Source organism: Lates calcarifer, linkage group LG5, assembly GCF_001640805.2.
Source record: "Lates calcarifer isolate ASB-BC8 linkage group LG5, TLL_Latcal_v3, whole genome shotgun sequence".
NCBI classification, from domain to species: domain Eukaryota; kingdom Metazoa; phylum Chordata; class Actinopteri; family Centropomidae; genus Lates; species Lates calcarifer.
In genome coordinates this window covers 16,687,274-16,707,526 of record NC_066837.1, presented here as the reverse complement: position 1 = coordinate 16,707,526, position 20,253 = coordinate 16,687,274, and the positions used below count along the sequence as shown (strand labels likewise).

Below are 20,253 nucleotides of genomic sequence, written 5' to 3'. Positions count from 1 at the left end.
ACTGGAAAGTTGCTGTAATTTTGTTAACTTTGTGACCAGTACACTATCATCTTTCCAACGCTTTGTAACATTTGTAGGCCTTTTCCCTGGTCACCAATGCCAAGTGACTGTCAAGTTTTTTATTTTACACTTGACTAGACCTCTGTATTTGCGTCAGCTTCCTCATCTAAATGTCTCCCTCAGCTCTCCAAATCAGTGGGACTGTCCAGAGAGGAGCAGATCCCTCAGCTCAGAGAGGCACAGGTGCGGCCCAAAGAGGATATGACCCGGTTGGACCTTTCTCCTCACCGAGGCACTGACAGCTCCTGGATGGATGAGAGGAGGAGCAGAGACAGGTCCCGCCGGGCATCAGGTCAGTCACAGTTTTACATCTTGATCTTTACCTTAGAGAATATGATGATGTTTTTTTGTGATGTTTTATATAAAAGCAGTGCAAAGAAATGGCATCCATGATGTTTGTAGTCATGCTCTCTTACTGAAGTGACCTCAGGCTTGTGTGATTTTCAGAGTCCAGAGGAGTCAGGGAACAAGAGAGTGGCTACTTCTCCCCAGACAGAAAAGGTGATGGTGAATGGCAGATGGAGGAAGCCAACAAACGGATGTTTCGGTACTATGAGAGAGGCCATCCCCTCCCCAGCAACTACGTTCTTGAGCCCAAAGCCTGTGTCCCCTACAGAAATGTCAACCTTGGTTTGCCCTCCCAGAGAAGGAACACAGAGACGTACCTGCAAGAAACCTGGAGAAGTGAATCTCCGCAGAGGTACACGTACCACTCCAACTTCAGACGGGGAACAGACTCACAGAGAAACTCTCCAAGCCGTCACAGCTCTGTGAGTCCAGACCGCTACAAGTTAACTGAATCTCCTGTGGGACCTCAGAGGGGGAGCTCCCTCTCTAGGAGTCAGGCTCGGTCTCATGCCTCATCTCACATCTCCTCTCGGCTTCCATCACAAGTTCCCTCTCGGCATACATCAGGCAGATCCAGTCCATCTCGCAGGAGGGGGTCTGTTACCTCTCGGGTCAGCTCACCCTCTAGGGCCACCCCTTCTCACAGGCGTACAGACTCCTTACAATTACAGAATGGTGATTATGATGCTAAAAAGACATACAGCCGACAGTCAAGGAGTCCATCACAAGCTTCAAACAGACACAGTTTGGACTCTGAGAAACTCTACAGGAATCTGGAGTTTATCTCCCGCCGTGGCTCCTCGGCCACTCAGCAAAACTCATATGAAGGATCTCAAGCATCTCCGCGAACGAGAACAACTGTCAATAGCTCAGCCAACACTCACACTCGTAGCAGCCGGGAAGTATCACCATCCAGGAATAGGCTACGGCACACAGAGCCACACCCCACTGAGGGAGCCCCACTCCAGAGACAGCAGACTGAGTCCTTCTCAAGGTTCGTGGCAGGGGTCTGCACATTCCTTACTCAGCCTTCCACCATCACCTGGTTCCTCTGCATCAAAACGAGGCATGGACTCCCAGGTGCTCGGAGGTTCAGTCTCCAATGTTGCAGTCACTGAAACTGATAAGGGCAAGGAGGGGAGTGATAAGGTCAGTGGTGACAGAAGCAGGAGCAGCATCAGGCGAGGCATGGAGGCCTTGCTGATCTCTGAACCCAAGAAGGCTCCAGTAGAAGTTGAGGAGGTAGGTATTGTCTGTTGTTTTTTAGCTGCACAGGTGGCGTGGTGTGGCTGGCAATGGCAGGCTGTTGCTTGGCAATTGACAATTATTGGATGGATTGCCTTGAAATTTTGTGCAGACATTCATGGTCCCCAGAGAATAATTCCTAAAGAGTTTAGTGATCCTCTTAATTTTCCTCCATCACCACCATGAGGTCGACATTTCCAGTTCAGACTGTTTCCACAACTGCTGAGTGGTTTACCATGAAATTTGACTCACACATTCACGTTCCCATCAGGATAAAGTGTAAGAACTTTGATAGTCCTCTGACTTTTCATCGAGTTCCATCTTTTGGTTACATTTTTAACTTGTTGTAACCTTTGCATTATTTTAAACTTTAGCATTTAGTTCAAAGTGCAGCCCCACAGAACTACAACATGACACTTGACTCTTAGTCCTGTTAAATTTGGTGTCATAGACAACTCTCTGTACCACGTGTCATGTAAAATGTTGATCAATCTCTTTGAATCTGAGGTGGGGATGACCTTGGAGGACTACATAGTGCTGGCTGATATTCCAAAAATCCATCTGGAGTCAGAAGAAGAGTTTCCTGGACTAAGGAAGAGGAACCAGAGTCCCAGCCCATGCAGAGACCAGAGACTCAGGACATATGGGTTAGTAGTATCACATGGTATTGCATGGTATCACGGTATAGCATCTCTTCATATATAGCCATAACAGAAGTCCTTCGACTATACATTTGTTCTGCATTCCTAGAGTACATGTGTACTCTGGGAGGTGTTTAAACGTGTGTTTAAAGTGGAATAGTAGTGCAACAAGTTCAAAAAGAAGACTCAAAAGACTTTGAAGATCTTTTGATCTGACCATGAGCAATTGCCTTAGTCGTGGCCACAAAAAACAGGAGTGCATCTATGTTTCCAGGGTCCAGTGTTTCTGAGTTCAATATTCTCTTCACACACAACCCTTACCCATTTGAGCCATATGGTAGCCCATATCATATTAAATGAATACAGAGCTGGTGAACATCTTTTCAGGTTCCCATTACATGCCATATAAATGTGGAAACATTGAACCGTGGGAACATAAGAAGGCAGAGGTTTGTGAAAGTTCAGTAAGAACAAACTGATGTAAATTGTGCCTATACTTCGTTCATATGTGTGACAAACATAAAACTTAACTTTCCTATGCACCTTGATTTGGTTTTGAAGGTACCAAGATGCAGTAGACATCTACAGTTCAAGGCCTGAGCCAGACGAGAGGGGGAGAGGCAGGGAGAGAGGGAGAGACAGACGAGAGAAGTGTCGGGACTCTGAGAATGGACGATCATCTAGAAGACAGTCAACTGCATCTGTTCATACACAGGTACTAATTTTCACAATAAAAGTCTTGATGAAATACAACAAAATCTTGAATCCTGTCTGTTTATTCTACCAAAGAGTTCAGATAACCGAAGTGGAAAGCACAGATCTTCAAAGCTGAAGGAGCGAGCTGCTCCTGAACGCTCCGCAGACACAGGTGAGCACAGTCTCAGGACTTTCTGCATCTGTATAAATCACAAGAGCGTTTGGAGGAAAATAGGTCATTCATACATTCATTCTAAAGTAGCTCCTTGATATTTATTTCAGCTTTTTTACCTGAGGCACCCCTCTCACAGACGCACCTTGCAGTAAAAAACCATTAGTTAGCACTCTATGTTTCAGGGCAGCATGTTCGTTTGATTTATCATCTTTATTAATAGATTCTAGGATGGTTCAAACCAGTGATTCCTGCAGCCTCAGCGCTGCAGTGTCATGCCTAAAAGTGCTGAGCCAACAAACACAAAGGGATGGATGATCACACAATGGAACATTCCAAATTTTGTTATTTCAGTGCTGTGAATAATCACATGCAACCATGCAAAAGTTTGTAGCAGTTCACAGACTTTCACACAAGCTTTCCATCTATTATAAGAAGAGCTAAGTGTGATGACACTTTGGTGACTTCCTCTTCCTCAATCTCTTTCTCTCCGCCCACATAATATATATCGGACACAATATGATGCGTGCATGGTGAGTATCTTCTGTTTTTTCGTGCTAACATGCACCAGTAGCACCTGCTTGCTTTCAAATCTGTCTAACAATGTTTTTATCAGTTCCCCTTTCTCTTCCTACTTCCTACTATTTTACAGTAATGATCACAGTTTACAGTAACTACCCCTCTTCCTTTTTTATGCTCCAATTCTGCAGCATATTTCCCTCTTTTCATGTTTTGCTACTTCGCCTGTCCCTCTATGCATGCTTCACAGTCATGTCGCCGTCTCACAAAGACGTGTTCGTCTACCACTGACAGTTTCCGTTTCCTGTAGTTTCACAATCAAACCACTACAGGATGCTTTTAAAGAGCTTCTTCTTAACACTTTAATTGCAGATGTTGTTACTTGAAGGGGTGGATGTCCAGACTGGATGATCATGGCAAGGTAAATTCAAATTTTTGTAGAAGTTCTACTTTAATTCATCCAAAATGAAGTTATTGTGGTTTTCTATCATAATTCCTGTTTTAACCACATACTCATAGAAAACCAGGCAGACAGACAGTATGCCGAAACTTGATGCTTAAAAAACCCAGAGGAGACCACATACATGAAAATATTGTTGTGTATAGAAATAGTGTTTTTGATCTTATGTCACAAATGAATTCAGCTGTCTGTGTTTGCTTTGTTTTGCTCAGTGGAGGAAACACTGGTTCGTTCTGGGTGATACTTCTCTGAGGTACTACAGAGACTCGGAGGCTGAGGAGGTATGACCTGATACATGATATGAAAGTAATTCCTGATTTGTCAGAACACGTCTTATTTCGTTTATTGACAACAATTAATTTTGGTCTACATGACCTGAGAAGGTTTTATGCAGGTCACTATCATCTGCTTTCCTAAAACAAATCTATGGGGTAATTTCTTTTCTCTTTGATATGTGGGCTGCAGCCTTATTTGACCTGACTGAATTTGATCTCCTCCTATTGTGCTGCAGTCAGATGATCTGGACGGAGAGATAGATCTGACATCTTGTGTGAATGTGTCAGACTGTGACGTGGAGAAGAACTATGGACTCCAAATACAAGTATGTGTTTTTAATGTACTTGTGCTTTGCTCCTTTTTGTTGTACAGTACTGGACCACAAGACAGATGGACAGTCAGACACCTACCCCTCCACCCCATTTCCACATCAATTACATGTTTAGCTGCTTCCTGTTAAACTCTGTGTGTGTGTGTGTGTGTGTGTGTGTGTGTGTGTGTGTGTGTGTGTGTGTGTGTGTGTGTGTGTGCGTGCATTCGTGTCTGTCTTTTGATCTCCTCCAGACAAAGAGAGCAGTGTTCACTCTCTCTGCTATGACCTCCAGAATACGGCGGAACTGGGTGAAGTTACTAAAGCAGGCAATCCAAAACAACACGCAGTGAGTCCGACTTTATACTGGGAGGCAGCATTCAGGCTCTTTACTTACATAAAAGCTGCAATACCACACTGTTAAAATACAAGTACAAGTCATAGGTCGAAAGTATCACTAAAGTTTAAAACTTTTATCATCAAAATATACCTAAAGCACTCAGTGTAGATAACGGTCACCGTGTTGTGTTATATTATAAATCAAATTTTTTATTGATGATGCCTTAATATGTAAGTAGCATTTTCATCTCGTAGTTGGTTGTGTTGGAGCTAATTCTGAGAATTGTACACACTGTCGAGTAGTTTATTATATTATATGTAACAAAACCTATTTTTTCTAAGCCTATCAAGTATTTTGTATGTAAAATCATGTAAATGTAATGGAGAGAAAAGCGCAATATTTTCCTATAAATTGTTGTAAAGTCGACATAAAAAGTGGTGTAAAATAGATTATTCGAGTAAAGCACCTAAACTTTGCACTTAGGTACAGTATTTGAATATGCTTAATTTCTTCCCACCACTCCAGAGAAACTACTATATACTATACTATAATCATAAATAAATTACATATTATTACACGTTTCCATGTAGCAGAGCCAGCAAACATACAAGCTACTACAACTATAAAGACATATTATGTCAAATGATGTGTGTGCCTCTGTGAGACATATCTATGAAAGAAGGAATCAGCCTAAAGAAATTACAAATTACAGTTCAAAGTAGATGTTTTTAATCAATATTAGAATGATTAATAAAAGTGTGACTCAGGCTGCCAGTGTTTACAGTCATCGTTTGATCTATAATAATTAATTATAAGTTACTGTTATGATGTCTGATGATTAATTTACACATTTAGGACATCCTACACGGTGAAGCCCTTGTAGTTACAATGTTATTTGATAATATCAATGCAAAATATACTGAATTCCTGAGTCTGATTGATTTAACAGGTGTTTCATAGACGTGAAAATTCCTCAGCACTGTGAAGAAATGCAGACAATGTGACTGGGTGGTCTGTTTGTATTGAACCCACTCTATCATCTTTCTTCTGATGTGTAACTCTACTCTCCTTGTCTCTCCCTCATTCCGACCTCAGCCAATCAGACACTGGCAGCGAGAAAGAGAACCCCCTCTCCCGGAGACCGTTGTCATGCCAACCCCCCTCTCGGTTCACCTGCAAGGACTCAGGCTATGAGCCTAACACTTCCACCACCACCGCCGCCACAGCTGCAGACTCCCATCAGGCCAACCACCAGACTGTAGACGGGCATCTGGACGCAGACTTATCTCCAGCCAGTCAGAGAGAGGAAGGAGAGGGCTGGGACCGCGAGCAAGCGAAGCGATTGGAGGAGAGGAACAAGTGGTTTGAGGAGGGGGTCCCCATCAGCGAGATGGGCAGCAGGTGGGACTCCATGGAGCTGAAAAAGGGGAGTGTGCCTGTGCCTGTTATTGAAACCCTGGACTCAGAGGTCAGCAGGAAGTGGGCAGAATTCGAGACGCTGCCATTCAGGGACATGAGTGTGCAGTCTCTCATTGGAGCCCAGGCTTATCAGTCAAGCACCCCGCAGGCATCACAGTCTCTAGTTAACTCCCAGACTTATCAGTCGAGCCCTGAGGAGGCTGAACGTTCTGTCACTGATTCACAAACTGATTTAACGAGCTCAAAGGAGGCTCTTCCTTCTATAAATGGTGCCCAAACCATTCAAACAAATACAGCTGAGGCTCTTCAAAAGGAGGTAAGAGGGAACTTACAGTCACTCCATTAAATAATTATAAATGTGATGGATATAAACACTAGTAAGACATTCCTTTATATTGTTTTCAGTGCAAGAAAACTATGATAACATCAAAAATATCTTTCCTCCCCCATACATTCGCTGCACATTCCTAGGCCCACTCACTTCGAAAGCAAGTGGAGAGCATTAAGAGAGAGCGTGCAGCCATGGGGATAGAGGTGGACAGCCCATGTGGCCCCGGGGCCCCCTGTAGGGCCAGACTGGAAGCCATGGAAGTAGCCCATTGGAAAGCACTGCAGGAGATGCAAGAGAAACACGCGAGGGAGATCAGGGAGCTGGAGGAGCAGAGAGACAAGATGCTGCAGGAGGAGAGCCAGGCAGCTGCTCAAGGTAAGTCAGACAGTAGTGTCAGGCAACAGAAGCTCAGGGGGTGCAGTTTGACACAGTTCAAGTTTGTAATTCAGGTTAAGAGTTTGTCCCATCTTAGCAGACGCTTTCTCAGCATTTTTTATTATACTTTATCATATCACCTATCATATTACTGAGCTGAGGTTCATTATTGACCATGGAAATTATTAGTTTGACAAAAAATTCCTGGCAGATAAAAATTGTTTTCTAACAATTATATTTTAGAGCTCAGTTCCCTACAATAACAAACAATTCTTAGCAGTTTCCATACCTGCACATGACTTTTTCATATCATAAGATTTTATTCTTCTGTCAGAAACTCTTCATTAACTGCAGTCTTTGACAATCACTGGCCAACCTGTGGTAATTATCAGTAGTGAAATATCTGGTTTTACATAACTGGGGACTGTAACAGTGGAGGAAGTACTCAGATCTTTTACTTAAGTAAATATAAAAGAATCAGAGTGTAGAAGTCATGCACTGAAAATTTTGCGCGAGTAAAAAGTATTCGAATCAAGATATATGACCTATAATTACTCATGTATTAATGCATACATTAGTTACATACACTTTAGTCATAAAGCTTGAAATGGTGGAGATTATTTTAACAACTTTACATGCTGATGTGTAGTGTGATCTATAATAATACAGCATCATGTATTTGTATTTCATGTATTATTACTCTGACTCTGCAAAGTACTGGAACTAGTAACTAAAGCTGCCAATAGTCCCTTCCAGAGTAGATGTATAAGGTAGAAAAAACAGAAATACTTACAGTACAAGAACGAGTACCTCAAGATTTTACTTAAGCGCAGTACTTGATTAAATGTATGTAGCTACTTTTCACTTTCCACTGGAAAGAAAATACTGACTTTATTTTAAAAAACATGCAGAGTCACATTTTTGAGTTAGAAAGCGTGTAACATTCACCCTACTTTGTTAATGGTGTATCAGAGTTTTTAGTTTTGGTCATATGATATGTCAACTTGAAAGTAAGGACAAAATGAAACTGTAAAGAACAGAAAATAAAGGTAGTAAACTCAGATGGAAGCCCCAGATGCTACTAAGTGATAATTTGAAGACCACATTTTCCATATTATTTGTTTCCATCCTTTACACCTGCACTGTACCTGAGATTTTCCTTTCAGGAAGGTGTTCAAGCGATAGCCACCACATTTTTGTACTTGACTTTTAAAATAATATTGTCTATTGAAGCCATGTTCTTGATGTCTTTCCTCGTGTAACTGTCTTGTGTTGTTTTTAAAGATGTGTAGTGAAGCAAAAGATACATTTTCCACATTGTGGACAATTAAGTTCCTAACTAATTAGCCAATTGTTAATCAAAGCTATGGAGGCACTGAGAGCGGCTCACAGAGAGGAGCTGGAGAGGGAGGTGGAAAAGGCCAGGAGGTTGTCTGGAGGAGCCACACACGTGGATACTTCATACAGAGGTCACATGTAAGTTTATTATGGGCACTCTGTTATAATGCTGAGAGCCTTCTCCATCTCACAGGCTCTCGCTGCAGGCTTAAGATGTTCTACACTCGACCATGAGCCCTTGCATGATAATTTAGAGCATTATAATTTACTCCATAACTCGTGTGTTTGTGTGTGCCAGGCCCCAGGCGGACGTCTTGCACAGTGAGTTAGATGTGCTGTCAGAACGCTACTCTCAGAAGTGCCTGGAGCTGAGCCGCACTGAGCAGAGCAGCAAGAGCCGAGAGTCTGAGCTCGGCCGCAAGGAGAGAGAGCTGGAGCAGCTCCGAAGAGAGAACCAGGTTTACATACAGTACACGCCGGATTTGATTGTTTAACATAATACCATACCACTTTGTAGATTGTTAATACAACTCTCATCAGATTCTGTTTCGACCAATCAATATGTCTTCATAACATAATCCAAGCTCTTTTTTTCAGGAGCTTAAGGCCAAACTGGCAGAGGAGATCAACCGCATGCGTTATTTCATCACAGGTCAGAGGTCAGACATGGTGTCTCCTGGCAGCACTGAACGCACTGCGTCAGAGTTAGAGGTATTGATAGTGAATTAGTTTAATGATTGCGACCAAATTAGATCCCACGCAATCTCAGCTCATGTGAAAAGTAGGTGATACTGAAACATCTTAACCTTCTGCTGCAGCCCAACCCAGTTTCATTAATTGCACCTGAAATATTAACCCAGGCTACAAGGACAAATGTTGACATTAGTTTCATCAAGGGGAAGCGAGAGGGAAACATTTGTAATATGTGCTGTGGGATTTTGAACCCACTTTAATAATACAAATTGATCACAGAATTTCTACTGTTTTGTCTTCTATCTCCAAATAATGGCTCCCTGTAGCAACACCGTCACACCTTCCTTCTTTTTTTCTTGTGGCCTCATTTGTGTCAAGCATCTGTGGTTGGTCACCGTCTGGTGCAGGAGATGCTGCCACCTACAGGGCATGTTTGAGAACAACAATCTAGTGCATCACCCCTGCTGCAGCTTAAAAGTTAATTGTTAATATCTCTTTTCTCTTAAGATCTCTCTTTTTAGAGCAACTCAAATGTGAGAATATGCTACTTTTCACTGTACATTGTAAATTGAATAGAATATTAGAATGAGCATCTTCCCACTATTTTCTGACATATTACTGATTGAGGTGCTTTACGAATCCGTATCAACTTTTAAATAATTTCTTAAAACCTATAACTTTTAAAGTATTTTATTAATGTCTCCCATTTGTTTTACTTTAGTACTAATAAATGTTAAAAGTTTATTATTATTTAGATCTAACAATTAACCAAATAAGTGATGCCTGAATATGAAAATACTGCTTATTTGCTGTCCCAATCTTATTAATCTGGTGAATATTAAGAGGTTACATTTTATGTCTTTCAGATGCTGCTGAGAGCAAAAGAAAATGAGGTGCAGTATCTTAAAAAAGAAATCAGCTGTCTTCAGAATGAAGTGCAGTCTCTTAACAAGGTATGTTTTGATCTGATCTTCTGCATCACACAAATAATCAAAAATGATGTTCTACTCTGATTTAAACTGTCCTCCCTGCTTGCCTGTAATGCATCTACCATTATTTGTCTCAACTCTGATTCCAGGAGAAAGAAGCAGCTTATGAGCGTTATAAGGAGGCCTATGTGGAGCTGAGTAACATGAAGGGTCGTAGCCAGCTGGAGATGGGCTCCCTCAATGAACACTTGAGACTGGCTAACGCTGCACTTCAGGAGGGAGCAAGACAAACCTGACCAATGAGGACAATCGATTTAAATTTAACTTGAAAAGCAAAGACAGAAAACCAACATAACAAATATAACAACAACCTCATTACATTACAATAATAATATGTGCTGTTGACTGGTAATGACTTCAAATTATTGTGTACTTATAAACCACCATACCAAGACTGCTGAGATTAAATAACAACCAGTGTTTTTCACATGTAATTTCCTCTGTTTATTGAGCTGACAGACACAAACATGCAAACAAGAGTGAGGGCATAATTAGTAGTTGTGATAGCCTCACATGATATGATCTCTTGAAAATATGAAAATGAAGATAAGTAGCAGAGGAGAGAGGAGGGAGATGGCTGGAGGTAGAGGGATATATTTGGAAGTCAAAGTGCCCCATCCTCCCCATCTTCCTTGTGCCAGCTGGTATGCTTTCAGTCAATATTGCAAAGCACCCTGTGGATGTAAATAAAAAAAAATCAGCTGTTATCATTTGTCATCACTGCAAACATTCCAGCAAACTACACCCTTTACACACAGATAAGATTATACATAAAAAGGTCCAAGCAACAGAGATTAAAGGTTAAATAAGGTAGGGTAATGTATGCTCTGACTTTACCATGTGTTTTCTGAATTTAGCTCAGTCGTCGTCGTCGTCGTCCTCAGGGACAAAGATGTCATGCTCCTCCAAAAGAGCGGCAAAGTTCTTGCTGATCAGAGTTCCCACATACAGGAAAGGCACCACCACTATTGTCATGCGGATAAGACCAAATGGTGTCTGGAAAACAGAGGGAGGAAATGTGGCATCAGAGTTAAGGATTATATATGGGGGGGCGGCATGAACTGTCCTTTTCAGGTTCAAAGCAGTGAGAATCTACTACAATTTCATAGTAAAGCATAACATCAACTGACATAACAGGGGCCTGCATGTTAAGAGGGCCCCTGTCAAAATCTGGTTTAAAGACCAGAATGATGTTTTGGAGCTGGTAGTATTTTGTTAGAGAGAGCACAGAAGAACTGCACAGACAGTGGGAGGTATGTGAGGGTTAACAATGGCTCATTTTTGTCCTTCTAACACCACAGCAGGTTATTCCAGTCCAGAGTTTAATTAGGCCCTTGAGAAGAGTATTTCTGTATACTTGCAATTACACTTCACAATTGTCAGAGAAAAAGTAAATTAGAGGCTAATATGGGTTCTCTGTTTAGTCGTAGATATTGGAGGTACATGTAAATTAAGACATCTTTATCGTCAAAACATTTACTTGTGTCCTCTGATATGAACATATATCCTTCATTTCCCATTACCAGTTTAACCTTTCTTGCCTTGACAACAGCGCACAGCAAGACGGATATATGTTTAGGTGAACTTATTATTCGCCAAACAAAGCAGTCCTTCCTGAGCCAGTCATCTAATTGCACAATATTTCGAGTGACTACATAAAAATACCAATTCATAGCAAGAATTTGGATTGAATTGTAAAAAGACATCAACGGTACTTATTTCCTGAAGTGTCGCAACATTTGTGTAAACACACGTTTCATTGGTTGACTTGACAAACCCAACGCATATCCTGCCATATTATTGGCCACAAGTGGTGTCAATTCAGGGCTAAGCCCCGCCTACCCAGTGACTCATTTTGTCGGTTTTTTCGTCAACACCCGCGACAGTAAAACACTCACTTTATCCGGTTTCGGTAGGATTGCACCAGAAGACGTTGATACTGCGGTCCGGATTTGAGTTGTCCTTGATATGTTTGATGATTTCAAGCCGGTATTACGGCTCATTGTCGCCGTATTTCTGGTGAAAAGTCGCAGAGGGACTCGCAGTATACTCGTCGCCATTTTTACCAGTATATGTGACGTATAGGGAGGGACTGGGATGATTTATTATGGGCGTATGTTGACCTGACGTTTGATACCAAATACCAACAGTAATCAGTTGGGCTTGGACTTGCCATATACATTTTACTTCATTTTAAAAATAAAGAGATCGTTTTTTCAATTTTATTTATAACAGAGGTGCAACAAAAGTTATGACAACATAAAAGGTTTAATAAGTTAACTAAAGATATTTAAGTCTGAATAACATTCAAATTTAAATTAAATTAAATTATTTTAGACTGTTGATTGTGATTGCTGTCAGTAAAACACTGGTGCTAGTCAATTCCTATGTATGTATTTTAACTTGATCCACAATGATCAATAACAAAATTATGTAGAAAATATTCACTATTCACTTCAAACCACAACAAATGCATCAGTCTGCACATTAGTGTGCATTTTCCTAATGATAGAACTGCATATTTATCCAAAATAACAGACTAAGCAACGAGAAAGTTGTATAATTATCCTAAATCTTTCCAACACTTCCCTGATGTAAAATCTTGGAGTAGAATTTCACTCTCGGAAATTCTCTTGCTCTTCCATGTTTTACTGAAGGTATTCAAATAACAGGCATTTTTAAAATATATATCTATTTGTTATTTCTATTATTTTTTATTTTTCACAGTAAGGTGTAACGTCACCAAACCGACTAGCGCGCGAGACTGACTGCAGCACTTCCTCGAGGCGGAGAAACTGGTGCACGTTCCGCGGGGCCGCGCACGGAGGGGAAGTGAAGAGACGGAAGAAAGGACGTTGAATAAACTTGGCAACTTCTAGCTGACTGGCTAGAAATACAGTCAGAGACTATGTTACAGCAGAATTGGTGACTTATTTCGATATAAATTTAGCCAGCTAACCAAACGCCCCGTGTTCATTCAGTCACCGCTGTCTCTACTCGACCAGTGGACTCCGGCAGTTTTCAAACAGACTTGCTCAACCGACCCGGAGCCGTCAACCGTTACAAAGTCACATTTAGCCGCTGATAAAGTGGTGTAATAACCAGTAAATTGTACTGACGAGACACACATCCAGCTCACTGGCTCAGCGAGAGCGGGCTTTTTCTCTCCTTGTGGGAAAAGTTGTCCGCGGTAGTGGTGGTGGTGGTGGTGGTAGAGGAACCGCGGACGAGGCCTGCAGTTGAGGAGGCTACATGTGTGAAGACCGCAGCTGGCGAGGAGTGACTCACACACGGCGTTAGTTAGCTAAACACCCAGACAAACATGTCGGCCCAGGCGCAGATGCGAGCGATGCTGGACCAGCTCATGGGGACGGGGAGAGACGGTGAGCTCGGCTGGCTGTGGTTGAGATCGGCGTCTGATACAAAAACAAACCAGGACAGGAGTTTCTGAGTTGTTGCTAGCGTTAGCCGGGACAAGCTAACCAGTCTGCCACAGTGACAGAAAGGCATGCTGCTTCACAAACCAAGCTAGCTCACATGAGGATAGCCAGCCTGCTAGCTACCTGTTGTCGTTGAGTTTACATGGCAAGTTGAGGTGTTAGGAGCATCTCCTACAAAAACCTATCTTGCTAACATTTTAGCATTTTACTTGGTCATGGCCAGTGTGCTTGTTTCTTCCCACCAGATGTTATCATTTTATCTAAGTGTGTCCGAGCAGCTAACTTTTAAGCTTTACTGGTAAGGTTACAGATGTATGACTCATTCATGACAAGTCAAACTCTGATACCAAAATCATTTAATATGTATGCTGTTTTAGTTGGGAGACTGACTCGCATATAACTAGATAATACGACTTTATTCATGTGTGTCTGCTGCTCTGGTTTTCTTTTTACAGGAGACACCATGCGGCAGAGAATCAAATTCACAGATGAGCGCGTTTGCAAAAGTCACCTTTTGGATTCCTGTCCTCATGACATTCTGTCAGGCACCGTGAGTATCATATTTACATATGTACGCCTTTACACAGAGCATTATCATGTATCATAAAGTCAGAGTATAAGGACGTTTTTATCATTGGCTTTTTGTCTGCTCCAACGCATTGGACTTAAAAATGAAACCTCAACTGTACAGTTAATGTGTTGGTTTCATTCTTTTTATACAGAGCCTTCTTATTTCAGGACTGCGTAGCAGGCCAGTGATTGTAAATATGCAGATAAGGCTACTAATAGGGTATTTCTGCATCTGCCCCCTATCCAGATGTTTCACTGTCTTTGGCTCAATCTGAGGACTGAAAGCCCTGAAAGCAAAATGAGAAGATAGCTGCAGTATATAACATCAGTAGGAATCCCACCAAATGTTAACTGATCTTTGGGTCATAGACTTCAGACAGATTTTTACTGCTAATGACTAAGTGTAACTTTTAACTTCTCTAATTACTTTCTGTTCCCACAAGCTGGGGAATATATAGGCACAGTTTGCACATGGCTCACCCTCAAATTAAAGCTGAGAGGCAGCACTTGAACCTCAAAAGCACTATTTAACTTAAAAATGCACTATGACACAAAGGATGTCACATTTACAGTCTCTAATGTGATGCCATTTAAATGCTCTAGAATAACTGCATTATAACATTAGGGAGTTATTAGCACAACGGAACTCAAGATGAGTGAAATGACGAAGCAATGAAACATGATATATTGATGGCTTGTCTGATTTGTGCAGAGAATGGACCTGGGAGAGTGCATCAAAGTCCATGACCTGGCCCTGAGAGCAGACTATGAGATTGCCTCCAAGGAGCAGGAGTACTTTTTTGAACTTGATGTAAGTGCTACCCAGTACAGTCATTTCGAGAGCAGTGGGTCATACAGGAAGCAAAACTGTCACGGTGATGTAAACCCCTGATGTGGGTGGACATCCATGGTATTCACTCTTAACACCTCCCTTGATGTCCTGATGATTCCTGCCTCAACAGCTGACTGTGGGAGGGGATTGTTAATGTTATGAAGCAGGTCACATCAGATCAGTGGCGTCATATGCTGTACAGACTATAAAGCAGTGTGATAAACGTATGATTATATTTGGGTATATAAATAAAATCAGTTGAAAGTGAGACACACTGCGGCTTTGTAATTGTGCTGCTCTCATCTCCATATCAGAGTTTGGTCTAAGTGGTGCTATTGAGTTGTGATTAACTGCATAAGAAGTTGGAGGCCTAATTTTAAAAATGATTGAGAGTGGGCAAGGATGGGCAGACATGTCTGAGGGTGACTGGTATGAGCACAGCAGATAAACGTTGTTGGTATGCAGTTTGTAGCAGGCACAGACTAAATGTAATATGTGGTTTATTCAATACATTGAATAAACATGTCACATGGTTTATATGACACATTGTTAAAAACTCTACAGAGTAATATGAAAGTCAAGAGTTTGTTGTTTGCATTTATATCAGATTTTTTGTGGAAGTAATGTATTATAAAGTAAATATTTATCTTTTTATCTACTGTCAGCCATAGAGTACATACTAAAACCCATTTATTATGTCATGTTTTTTTCCCTTAGGCTGCTGAGCACCTTCAGTCTTTTATTGCAGACTGTGACCGCAGGACTGAGCTGGCCAAGAAAAGACTTGCTGAGACGCAGGATGAGATCAGCGCTGAAGTCGCTGCAAAGGTTAGAAACTCATCATTGACACAGTTAGTGAGATAAAAATAAGATAACATACACTGTAATACCATGTAAGTATATGGTATATGTATGAGCAATATGTATTATAGACAGTACAGTATATAATGTACTGTATGTGCTGTAATGTAATTTACACACACCATACTGTAATAATAGAATACAATGAAGTATATATAATGGAGATAGAAGAGGAAACTATAATATAGTGTATAATATAAAAGCATAATAAAAGCAATGTAGTTGTAATGTATTGTTGTTATATGCTGAAGTAATCCATAGATGTAAAACAAAATACTGTTAGATATAGTACTACTTACATTACTGACCCCATAGTAGTAACAATGCTGGTGCTTTATTATTGAGGACAAGCTGCAGGTGTATTGTTGTAAAGTGCCTTTCACCACATGCAACATTAAGCCAAAAACAATCCTGATGTACAGGTGGTGTGGTCTTTATATCAGATCTCTCTGAATCATGTGTTCTTCATAAGAGACAATAATTCATTTCTGTGAGGACTGCAAATTGACCTCAACTGGTTAGCAGTCTTGGAGCTCATTATGTTGTCTCTGTTTCTCCTTCCATGAAAAGGCTGAGCGTGTCCATGAGCTGAATGAAGAGATCGGGAAGCTGCTGGCCCGGGCAGAGCAGCTCGGGGGTGAGGGGAACGTAGATGAAGCCCAGCAGCTGCTGGAAAAGGTGGAGAAGACCCGGGCCTTAAAGAAAGAAGCAGAGGTCAGAAACTTTGTAACTGCTTTGTTGTTACAGGTTAACTGTGTTAGATTAGATAAAATAGTCTTACTTACATGTCACCAGATAGATCAGAGGTGTTAAGTTTCTCTCAGTGAAGGTTTGACATGTGGTTTACTAATGACAAAGTATTTTTTAAAACTTAATTCATGGTAAACTTTACTGTATCTTCCTGATGAGTCGAAAAACACACTCTCTCTCTTCAAAATTGGAAAATGACAGAAAATGACAGAATTAGAATAGGAAAATTCTTTCACCATTCACCATCTGTAATGTGTGTATTTTGACAAAGAGTGCCTTGAGTTTGATAAAATAGGTCAGGGTAATAAGCTGTCCTCTAGTTAGAGCCTGTGCTCAAGTCTTTTGTGCATCATGACAGAGCCTTTTATCATGAAATACTAGTTTAGATTGTTCAGTGTAATTTACTCCTGCTCCTTTTCAGTAAAACCTTTGTTCCTGCAGGATGTGTACAGAAACTCGATGCCAGCGTCCAGCTTTCAACAACAAAAACTACGGGTGTGCGAGGTGTGCTCGGCCTACTTGGGTCTCCACGACAATGATCGTCGTCTGGCCGACCACTTTGGCGGCAAGTTGCACCTCGGCTTTATTCAAATCCGCGAGAAGCTTGAAAAGCTAAGGGTAAGGGATGCACTGATGCAAAGACATACTGATTTTTTTGCACGCTCATTCATCTGTAAGACCCGTCAATGTGTGTATCCATACATGTAGTAGAAATTGCAGTTACATGTGTAGTATGAGCACTGCAGTATTTTCGTATACTGTTTTTTCTAAACTAGAAAGCAGTTATAGAGAAACAAGAGAGAATGCGGATGAGAAGACGAGAGGAACGCGAAAGAGAGGATGAAAGAGAACGACAGTGGGAGATGGATCGGGAACGGGAACGAGAGCGGGAACGTGAGCGAGAAAGAGAGCGAGAATGGGAGAGAGAACGGGAGAGGGAGCGCAGGAGGTAAGAAACTGTTTTTTCTTTCTTCCGCTGTGAACACAGAAAAAGTTTTGTGCCATCTGGAAACTGGAAGTTTCTGATTTCTGTTTCTGTCTCAGGTCAAGATCCAGAAGTGGAGACCGTTACAGGTACATCTGCTTTGATAGGTTTGTCTTGGTCAGAGACATGAGCGAATTGTAATATTGCAGAATATACAGACTCGTGGTGCAACACATGGCTGTAGCTGAAGTTTACTTAAAACTTATCAGACATTAAATATTTGTGCAAATTCCACACAAGGTTGGCATATAGTTGTTTTGCAGTTGTACAGCGAAGCAGTGTCCATTGTTAGGCTCATTGTGTCAGGGTTTCCCATTGTGTTACACTGTTACCTTTACACTGAAAGCTAAAAATCTATCTCTTTGTAATTTTTCTATCTAGGGATGGAGGCAGTTCGTCTTCCCATCGTTCAAGACGCCACCGCTCCTCTCGTTCCAGAGAAGAGGGCGGAGATCGGGATCGAGAGAGAGAGAGGAAACATCGACACAAGGACAGACATCGCTCCCGCTCCCACTCGCACAGGCACAAAAGGAAGAGGTGGGGCTGAAAGCTGCATACAGCATCATTAAGATTGGATTACTGCTGTGAGAGCACAACTCTTATCTGATTTAAATCAGCTACATGCAATTCACATGATGTAAGCAGTGATCACATGTCAGCTGTTGCCTCACATTCAGAACACATGAATCAAGTTAATGCGGGCTAAGTCAACAGAAAGTGGTGAAGTTGGTTGGATATAAAATCTCTCACAGACGTCTCATCTGATGTAAATATTTGCATTGAAATTTGTCGACTTGGTGAGAAGTTCACTTCATATGCAAAGCAAAATGGAATTTGCTTTCAGCAAGACTCCATTCAGCTGCTTATAAATTAATTTAGTGCTGAAACAATTAGTTGATTAATGAGTTAACCAACAGAACAATAATAAACTACAATGTAGCTAATCAATTAATTGGTCAATTTTCAAGCAAAAATACCAAAAAGTCACTGAATCCAGCTACTCCAATGTTAGAATTTTCTACTTTTTTTCTGTATAGATATCATTATATCAGTGTAAACTGAATATCTTTGAATTTAGAATCTGTGGTCATCAAGCCAAAGTTGTGGTCCTAGCTTACACTGTGAGACATGTCCGTGGGTGGCCAATTTGAGGCTTTGATGACCAAAAACAGTCTGCAGACAAAGTTCTCACAGTGTGACTTCTGCTACAACCCACCTCTTCATACCAACCAATAAGAAAACTACATGAAATGACGGCCATATTTGAAAAGAGATGGGGGGGAATTCCACACACTTTTCCTTGGACATGACCAGGCCACCTCTCTCCCCCTCCTCTCCCGAGGTTTTAGATGGGTGATGTATGTCACACATACAAGTACGAACTGTTGAAACCAGTTTTGACGTCATGAAATGCAACTTTCAGTTTACACTGTGGATACAAATATCAAATAGCTGTGGCTGGTCGTTTTTCCTCAGATCCTCCAGAGACAGATCATCTCACACCCGTGACAGAGAGTGCTCACTGTCCCAGGAGAGATGGAAAGAAGGCGCAGAAGGATGGCGTGAAGACAAGGTGGAGTGCGCAGACTTGGTGGAGAGGGAGAGGTCTGCCTCCCCGGACATGGCCAGGGGCAGGGAACGAGAAAGATCCCTGTCATACGAGCGGGACCGACGCTCCAGCTCAGAGGAGCGAGAGTCTGGGGAGATATGAAACAGGAGGGGACGCCTCCAATATCTTTGATTTGGATATATTGTTTAGTAAAAGGTGCATGGGGAGATGAAAGCGTGTTGGTGCGGGTGTGTTTGGGTGCGTGTGGGTCAGCTGGCTTTGTATGTGTGTTCATGTTAAAAGTGGGACATGTACATTAGAGCAGGGGTGAATGAAATTTAACAACGGGATGTGGGAACAGCTTCGGTGGTGGTGGTAAAGGAAACACGCAAACAAACTTTTATAAATCTCTGAATTGTGAGGTTAGAGTGACCTGGAAGCAGTATGGTCATATTTTTATGCCATCTTATTGATCTTATGTACAGTTGCCAGTGATGACTGTGTGAAGAGACAGGTGCCCTACTTAAAGTCTGTTTTTATTTTGCTCACATGAAGTGCTGTTATTTTTTTATCATTAGTTGGACTTTTCATGTTATTACTGTTTTTCCACTAGAAATCTATCAGTTTCAGTAGCATGGGTTGGACTCATTAATGTGGCATAACCCCCGCAGTGATGTTTGAAATGAGCTGTGAATGACTGAAGGCAATTCTGATGTTTGTGTTTTATTTGCTGCCTTCAAGCCATAACAATCTCATTTGTGAAATCCGATACACATCCCAGGGCTTGACTTCAATTCAAGATAAAGTGATGAACTTATACTTTGCAAATAAATTCACTTGTTCCCCTGAAAGAAGTCCTCCAAATATTTCCACTCAGTTCCTGACACGTGAAGGCATTTCTAGATGATGTGCATATTTACATACTGACATTTAAAGGCCCAGGGACTCATGTCCTGCTTGCTGTGATACTACTTGGATGTACAGGGAGGGATTTACTTTGCTGTGCCACCATAGAATGAATAAAATTTTCTGCTTCCATTCAAACACAGTGTGT

The 20,253-nt window shown here is 41.4% G+C and overlaps 3 protein-coding genes and 1 long non-coding RNA gene across 6 annotated transcripts in view; 3 read left to right on the top strand and 1 right to left on the bottom strand.

Annotated features, from left to right (window-relative positions):
- The window catches only part of LOC127142488 (uncharacterized), a 293,661-nt gene that overhangs the window by 268,093 nt on the left and 5,315 nt on the right, over positions 1-20,253 (top strand). The gene's annotated exons all lie outside the window — the stretch shown is intronic.
- LOC108875909 (myosin phosphatase Rho-interacting protein) lies at positions 3,985-10,646 on the top strand. The gene is made up of 11 exons (XM_018665109.2): positions 3,985-4,102; positions 4,354-4,422; positions 4,653-4,742; positions 4,982-5,076; positions 6,163-6,802; positions 6,958-7,192; positions 8,557-8,668; positions 8,829-8,988; positions 9,128-9,241; positions 10,090-10,176; positions 10,302-10,646. The coding sequence occupies exons 1-11, from the start codon at positions 4,076-4,078 to the stop codon at positions 10,446-10,448; spliced, it is 1,776 nt and encodes a 591-aa protein (XP_018520625.1). The 5' UTR covers positions 3,985-4,075; the 3' UTR covers positions 10,449-10,646.
- smdt1b (single-pass membrane protein with aspartate-rich tail 1b) lies at positions 10,644-12,305 on the bottom strand. Its single transcript, XM_018665114.2, has 3 exons — positions 12,111-12,305; positions 11,050-11,208; positions 10,644-10,886 (listed from the first exon to the last, which is right to left on the bottom strand). The coding sequence occupies exons 1-2, from the start codon at positions 12,270-12,272 to the stop codon at positions 11,071-11,073; spliced, it is 300 nt and encodes a 99-aa protein (XP_018520630.1). The 5' UTR covers positions 12,273-12,305; the 3' UTR covers positions 10,644-10,886; positions 11,050-11,070.
- zgc:158803 (LUC7 domain-containing protein) lies at positions 12,990-20,243 on the top strand. 2 transcript variants are annotated; one of them, XM_018665111.2, is made up of 10 exons: positions 12,990-13,595; positions 14,108-14,202; positions 14,935-15,033; positions 15,772-15,882; positions 16,486-16,629; positions 17,107-17,283; positions 17,442-17,614; positions 17,710-17,739; positions 18,032-18,187; positions 19,127-20,243. In XM_018665111.2, exons 1-10 carry the CDS (start codon positions 13,535-13,537, stop codon positions 19,359-19,361), a joined length of 1,281 nt encoding a protein of 426 aa, XP_018520627.1. In that variant the 5' UTR covers positions 12,990-13,534; the 3' UTR covers positions 19,362-20,243. The 2 variants fall into 2 exon arrangements, with proteins under 2 accessions (XP_018520627.1, XP_018520629.1); XM_018665113.2 differs by lacking the exon at positions 12,990-13,595 and adding an exon at positions 13,644-13,950.